This window comes from Citrus clementina, unplaced genomic scaffold (assembly GCF_000493195.1).
Source record: "Citrus clementina cultivar Clemenules unplaced genomic scaffold, Citrus_clementina_v1.0 scaffold_8, whole genome shotgun sequence".
Lineage (NCBI taxonomy): Eukaryota > Viridiplantae > Streptophyta > Magnoliopsida > Sapindales > Rutaceae > Citrus > Citrus x clementina.
Window position 1 is genome coordinate 9,163,208 of NW_006262022.1, and position 7,304 is coordinate 9,170,511.

General features: G+C 33.6%; 1 protein-coding gene across 6 annotated transcripts; it reads left to right on the plus strand.

Annotated features, from left to right (window-relative positions):
• The first annotated feature begins 868 nt into the window (after nucleotides 1-868).
• LOC18033939 (40S ribosomal protein S15a-5) lies at nucleotides 869-4,326 on the plus strand. 6 transcript variants are annotated; one of them, XM_024179407.1, is made up of 5 exons: nucleotides 869-1,080; nucleotides 1,195-1,238; nucleotides 1,475-1,867; nucleotides 3,542-3,702; nucleotides 3,897-4,326. In XM_024179407.1, exons 3-5 carry the CDS (start codon nucleotides 1,738-1,740, stop codon nucleotides 3,993-3,995), a joined length of 390 nt encoding a protein of 129 aa, XP_024035175.1. In that variant the 5' UTR covers nucleotides 869-1,080; nucleotides 1,195-1,238; nucleotides 1,475-1,737; the 3' UTR covers nucleotides 3,996-4,326. The 6 variants fall into 6 exon arrangements, with proteins under 6 accessions (XP_024035175.1, XP_024035174.1, XP_024035177.1 ...); XM_024179406.1 differs by having other exon boundaries at nucleotides 918-1,080; nucleotides 1,195-1,268; XM_024179409.1 differs by having other exon boundaries at nucleotides 918-1,080; nucleotides 1,195-1,268; nucleotides 1,727-1,867.
• Nucleotides 4,327-7,304: the final 2,978 nt, after the last annotated feature.

Consider the following 7,304-nt stretch of genomic DNA (forward strand, 5'->3'; position numbering starts at 1 on the left):
CTCTCTGTTTTTTTTTCCCCCTTCAAAAAACCTTTTCTCTTGAAGCCTTAAAATGATTGAACGATGCAAAAAAATCGTTTTTTTTGGGATTCTATCGGAAAGAATAAAGAGAAGACAGATAGAAATATTTCTCAGACTAAAATTGAGTAGAGAGTTGAGAAAGATTATGTTAAGTATGTAAACGTAAATCTTTGATTTTCTGAGTGAAATGAGCTTATTGTAAGAAAATTTGGGGGGGTGGGGGGGGTGCTCCAATTGATTTTTCAATTTTATTTTAATGAGATTTTTTTGAATCAAGTATTGAATTGAGAAAAAAAGAAGAAGCGAGGAGAGATGCCTTTTTTCAAAAAAAATTAACGGTCTATTTTGCGCGCCATGACTATTCTCTCTAAGCCTAAATTAACGGTCTATTTTGTTTTATTTTCAATTTTTATATCTTCTTAAATTAATTAATATAGATTTTACCTTTTGTTTCTCTAGAAGAAAAAAACTAAAAGATGCCTTTTTTCAAAAAAAAATGCTTTAGTATTTACTTTATTACTTTTTTTTTCATTTTGTTTTCTCAAGAAAAAATAAAATGTTTTTTTTTATAATTCTATTTTAGATTTAGATTCTATGTTTTGTAAAGAACACGTGCCTGTTTGAATTTCTTTATTATATTTCGAATGGGTCTGATTTTCTGAATACGTAAACAATTAAGTTTACTTTGTTAGTATTGATTTTTTTGTTTAATTGCGTATTTTTTAGTCCAAATTAAAGTTTAATGTTCATTTTACTCTTTTTGTGATTTGTCCGTCCTAACGGAAGGAATGCGTGTAATTCGCACATTGTTGTTTTACATGGGAGTGATGTGGCAAACTGGCAAGTGTTGATTCTTTTGGGTGTTGGATGAAAATAACCCAAAATTGAAAATAAAATAAAAATAAAATAGCAATCGTTTCCATTTCGAATAGAATAGAAACCCTAGAGCGAAACTAATATGGCTTTAGTATAGCCAGCCATTGCCCGTCGCCGGAGCCACCACTGCTGCTGCTGCCGCTGCCGCTGTGTCACCGTCGCCCTCCGCCATTCCTCGTGAAGGTTATCTCTGTTTTAGTTTCTTTTTTCATTTTATTTCAAATTCATATTGTGAAATTTGAGGTCTTTGTGTTGATTTATTTCATGAATTGAGCTGATTTTATGCTAATTGATCAGATTGTCACAAACCCTAGAATCCGTCGCTGCCGCCATCGTTGAAGGTTTGCTGCTGCCAATATTCTGACTTTCATGTAACATCTTTTGCTTGTCAGTTATGAAATTGTTGTTGAGAATTTTAGAACATATGAATTTATTTATAAATTTTTAATCTTTATGTGTTTTAAGTTAAATTGATTTGCTGTGCTGTAATTGTACGACTAGGTGTTTGAGAAGTGTTTATGATTTTTTAAGCTACCTGATATAATAGGACTTGATATTATTGTTTTTTTTTTCCTAGTGTTATGTATGTGATGAAAATGAGAAAAAAAAGAAGTCAAAATTAAAGTGAAATCCCCAAAAATCCAGGTTGCCCAGAAGAAAAATGATTCATTGTTTTGGGTTTATTTGGTTTTCCGAGTAAATCAAACCGAACCCGAAGTGTGCAGTGTAGGCTGCAATTTGGTATAAATATCAGAAGAACTGGCTTTCCTTTGTCGAAAACCCTTTACCTGAGACGGGCGTGAAAGCCTTGCGGTGTTGCTATTTGCAGTGCAGACGGTGATGGGGAGGAGGATATTAAATGATGCTTTGAGAGCAATAGTGAATGCAGAGAGGAGGGGCAAAGCTACTGTTGAGTTGCAGCCAATCTCTACTGTCATGTCTTCTTTTCTTAATATCATGAAATATCGAGGTAACCTTCACCCCTCACCTTCGTCTTTTTCATTTTTTTACTTCATTTTGTGAGATTATGGGATTTTTAAGACCTCTCAAACTCCATTCCTTACTCTTTTGAATATTTTTTTTTCTAAAGTAATTTTATACAGATTTCTACTTAAAAGTTACTTTTTCTAGGTAAAAAAGGTAGACCTGATGGTACTTGTTAGCGGGTTCATTTTATTTCTCTCTACTGTTTGCATCATTATCCACGGGTAATGTTTAGATGGTAGAAAATATAGTCATGCAGGTTTGTTTTTGTTTCAGTTTATGGTTATGTTCTAAAATGAATATTTGTTGGATGTATGGTCTTGAATGGAAAAGAATAATAGGTGATTGAGTTGTTCCATAATAAGTTTCTAAGTTGGGAATCTATAAAGAAGGTTGAAACATAAGTGTGTAGACTTTTGTATAAAACTATAAATGGAGAAAGTTAACCACATACTTAGTTTGACTATTTTTTCCTTTTACCTTGTTTTGGAGTGCCATGAGGTGGCTACAGAGGACAGAGAGATTTGAAGCAGGTTCATGGATGTGATAAAGCAATACATTGTATTCATTAGCACGATTTGGTCTCTTTGGTTTTCGACTATTTTCTCATCCCTTATTCTTTTTAGGGGATGATAATACCTGCATGCAAACGTTTAAGTAAAATAATCAAATCGAATTTCTATACATTTTCGTCCACGAGGCCTTGGGTTATATTATTTGAATCTAAGAACAAAATTTATTTAAATATACAAATTGAATCTGACTCTTAGTTAAGAAATGCTATTTTCACTCTTTTATTATGCTCATGTTAACATCATTGGCTCATCACATACATATCTACCATATTTACTTTCACGAGCATGCATAGCATGCAACACCTTAAATTTTGACTGAAAACACTCTGCCATTGGTTAATAAATTTAAGGGAAAGAAAAGGAGGTAGGGTTGCTTCATGAAATTCTCTACGATAAAAAATGTGCGTCTGAATTGCTGCAGAATATTAATGAAAATGTGTGTGAAATGCAGCATACTTTCCTGGTTTAAGCTTGCACCCTGATTGTATACGGAAGGTTGTTGATGAACGTGAATTTTGGACTGAACAAGTTGCCTGCCTTCATTTTATAAATGCTTCTATTCATGTTCTGGATCATGCCATATAGATTTCAGAGCAACTCCTTTGGATTAACCTTCATGTATTTGGAAGTCATTTGCTGGTCCTTCTGACTAATTGATTGCAATTTTGCAAATACATTTGTCAAGGATGAGGTACCTAGGTTTGTTTATTGTTTTCTTATGGTGTTTGCTGAATGGATATGGTTCGTGGTAAAACTGCTGTTCCTAATAATTTCTAACCAGTAAGTGTTTGTTTAAGCTGCTTATGAGATGTTTTGATTTCTTTATCTGCTAGATCTATTCATATGAAACAAATAAAATAGGACCATCTAGACAGAAACTTATCATTTCTAGACCTTCTTCAATGTTTATTTGTAAAGAGTTTCATTCTGTTCTTTAATTATTTTGCAATAGAGGCTACAAAATGTACACATATCTTTGAAGTTTACTGGCTATTGTTTATTCTAGATGCAGTGTGCAGTTTTTTTTTTTTTTTTCTGAACTTGACCTTTTTTTCTCTTTTCTTTTATTTTTAATAAATTTAAAGGATACATCAAGGATTTTCAGTTGTATGACCCACATAGGGTGGGCAAGATCAAAGTTGAACTACTAGGCAGGGTAAATGATTGTCGAGGTCTCACTTATAGGCAGGATGTCAAGGCAAGGGAAATTGAAGGGTACACGGTGCATGCTCTTCCAACTAGACAGGTTTGTTCAAATCTCTTTTAAGTCCTTTTATATATGCTTGCCCATTTGAAGTAAGTGGGGTTTCACTGGCAGGAATGGTTGTGTAGTATGTATGTTTATGAATCCAACATTTTTCACCCACAAAAAAAAAAAGCAATAAATGACAATATTTGGAACTTATTTTGTGTGCTTTTCATTCTGATCTTGCAATGCAGTGGGGCTATGTTGTGATAACAACTCCGGATGGTGTTTTGGACCATGAAGAGGCCCTGAGGCGGAATGTGGGTGGCCAAGTTCTCGGTTATTTTCATTAGACATCTTTGCCATCCAAACAATTTGGAAAGGAAGGAAGAGTTCTTTAACAGAGTTGCAGCCTGCAAGAATGTGTTAAAACTTTTAAGTAGAGACCTTTTCAATTTTGTAGTATTTCAGCTGAATGATAGAACAGGAGGTGAAACAACCTCTCCTCATGAAGTGTTTTGTATCTTCATGGACCAGTTGTGATTTATTGTAATTTAAAAGTGCAGCATTGTTTCAACTACAAATGCGAGTAGCGGAAACTAATATGCACAATAGATAATTTTTCCAGATGGTTCAATGTAGATGCTACAAGAATATATGACTTCAAAAAGGCGGTTCCTACGAGCTTTCTTCCAAATAAAAATAATGAAAATTGAATGGCCTGTGAAACTTTGGCAAGAATGATGATGAAAGCTGAGATGGGATTTATTAGCTTTAAATTGCACATCAATTTTACAAGAATGGCTTGAAAACTGAAGATTGTTCAATGATCAGGGGAGATAATCATCTTCAGGCAGCCTACGCCAGAGGAAATAACAAGCATCTATCCACCTTCGACGTAGCAGGAACTTCTACTCTTGCTCTGCTCATAGACAATCCTCAGGTCCTGTAGAAAGCGAATGCATTTTTGTTTATTTTCTTCAAACTTAAAACTTCTTTACTGTATATTAATCCTGGCAGAATATAATCAAAAGATAAACCAAAGGAATCATCCATGGCTTAGCTGCAAAAAATGCACCTTCTGTCCCCGAACAGTAGACTGTGTGCATTACAAAAGCGGCTCAGAAGAACAAGAATCTACACCACCAGCAAACCTACCACATCTTCTCTTGATAATAAACTTTGTCTTCCTAACTCGAGTTTGTTACTGTATGCGTCCAATTTGTGCATTTTGATTGTTTGTTTAAGGAGGGTTTTGAAAAGTTGCAAGATTTTGAAGATTCAAAGAATAAAGAATGAGAAGCGCTAAAATGAAAGAATGTTGCAAGTTGTTTTCATTGGGTTTCAATCGGAAAGAATTACGAAGAAGAAGAGTATATTTTTAGAATTTCAAGGAGATTTTGTTAAGAGCTGGTGATTATGTAATTCTTTTTCCTGAGTGAAGTGGGAATTGAGAAAAAAACGCATTAAAATAGTTAATGGAGAGATACAGATTCGGTCGTTATTAGAACTCAAAAGACTGTGGAGCAAAGGCAGTTCTCTCCAACCCTAAGTTAATGGCCTATTTCTTTCTTGGCAAGTAAAAGCTTTTTCTTCAGTAGTTCAACTGTTTAATGAAATTCACTTTTATAAAATAAGACGTTGATATGTTTATATTTAAATTGAATCTTTCTTTCTTTCTTTTTTAAATAAAAAATTATTTTACGTTTTTGGTTTCTCTGTGTAATGCTGCAAGTGGGTGCTTGAGTTTCTTAGTACATATAAACTAACGAGTTTACATAAAGTGATCTTATTGTCAGACAATTTTGAGTCCTTTATTAAGGATGATGTTAATGCACAACATCAGATACCTTATTAGACATTATTTAGGTGAAAATAAAACTTTTCCTAATGTCCTAGAAGTGGTGAACAGAGAAATATATAATTTAGCGTTTTGGTCATGTTCTTCATCAGCAATCTCTCAGTGCACTACAGTGAGGCTGAAGAGGATGATGAACCGGTTGAGGTGTTTTGTACAATGGCAGCGAAGAATTGCAAGCCTAGCTACACCGCATATTTTCTGTACTTTGCCTAATTGGTAGGGATCTGAGAAGAGGTTAAGTGAAGCTTTTGAAGTTTTTGAACAGTCTAAGGAGAGTGGATTTGAACCGGAGCCTTTCTTGTTACAAATAATCTATATTAGCCTGGTAATTTGGCATGGTTTAAAAATAAATAATGCTCAGCGCATTATCAGTATAACTAGTATAACTAGACTTAAAAATCGGGATAGAGTTTCATTCAACCAGCATTCATGTGTTTGATTAAATCAATCCCAAATTTACTTCTGCTGCAACCATGCACGCTAAAAACTTGTCCTGGGTGTGATTCACTGATGAATTTCTCAATGATAATTATCTTTCGCTTTCGCTTAAGCATTCTTTAATTATTTGTCACCATGTAGAAAATGTCTGTCAAAGTTCATTTCTCGATTCTTATCACTGTTTGTTATTGGCAAGTTTCATGTATTATTCTTTCATTGAAACATTGCTGGCTCATGTAGCTGGTCCAGCCTTGCTTGCTGCGAAGGTTAATTGAAGATGAACTTGAAATCCAATACAATCGAATAGATAAGAAAAAATTTAACTCTACTAAGCCAAAGAATACACACACACACACACATACATATATAGGAATTATGTTTTACAGCAATAAGGAGTTATGTTTTTTATCTCTTGATTGCAAGCTTCATTTTTTCTTTTTTTCTTTTTTGAGTTATTTGGGGTATAAGGATCATTTTTACATAACCCTTTGGCTGAAAAATCATGTCTTTTACCCCATTACTGTAAAAAGAAAAATATATATTTATTATAATAAATTTTAACGTGTTTGTAATTTTGTCTTGTACTTTGTCGTGCACACAAGACTCTATACTTGCACTTCGGGTTGTTGTTGTTTTTTTTAATTAATGACTTAATTAATGATGAAATGAAGACATTATTGAGTTTCCTGATAGAAGAAACTAATTTTCTAAATAATGATAAATCTTATTGAAAGACTAAATGAATAAAACTTGAGTTTTTGAGTTCCTTTTATAACAAGACTAAATATTACGAGTTTACCCAAAAAGACAAATCGGAAATATAATATAATAATTAAATTCTCCTAATCAAAATAAGGAAAGAAAAACAAACGGCATTCAAATCCGAGTTTTAAAAAAAGATAAAAATCTAGAAGAATGAGGAAAAGTAGGATAGAAATCTCAAAACTAGAAAATAACTAGGAAAGAAGTGGAATTTTCGGCTCGACCACGAGGCATAATAGCTTAGGAGTTCTGAGTTTTTTTCGTCTTATCGTAAACTTTGAAACGGTATATTATACGCCGAAAATAGGTGCTTGTAATCCAAGTTATGGCCTCTGGAAGGTACCCTATTCCTGACACACAACACCTTACATTAGTTCCCCACACTTGGAAAAGAACTCATCCTCGAGTTTGGCTCGTACAATTCCTCATCATTTAGATGATACTCGAATAAATCATCCACATTGAAAGTGTGGTAGATGTTCTAATTGTTCGGTAATTGAAGCACATAAGCATTATCATTGATCTTCTATGCCACTCAAAATGGTTCATATTTGTGCTTCTCTAATTTAGTGCAATTGCTAGGAAATATAACTCTGCCGTA

Bases quoted from the DNA above. Each gene is read 5' to 3' on its own strand.
- LOC18033939 (XM_024179407.1), top strand. From the start codon at position 1,738: ATGGGGAGGAGGATATTAAATGATGCTTTGAGAGCAATAGTGAATGCA. The intron at 1,868-3,541 runs GTAACCTTCACC...ATAAATTTAAAG, and splicing joins TAATATCATGAAATATCGAG to GATACATCAAGGATTTTCAG. The intron at 3,703-3,896 runs GTTTGTTCAAAT...CTTGCAATGCAG, and splicing joins ATGCTCTTCCAACTAGACAG to TGGGGCTATGTTGTGATAAC.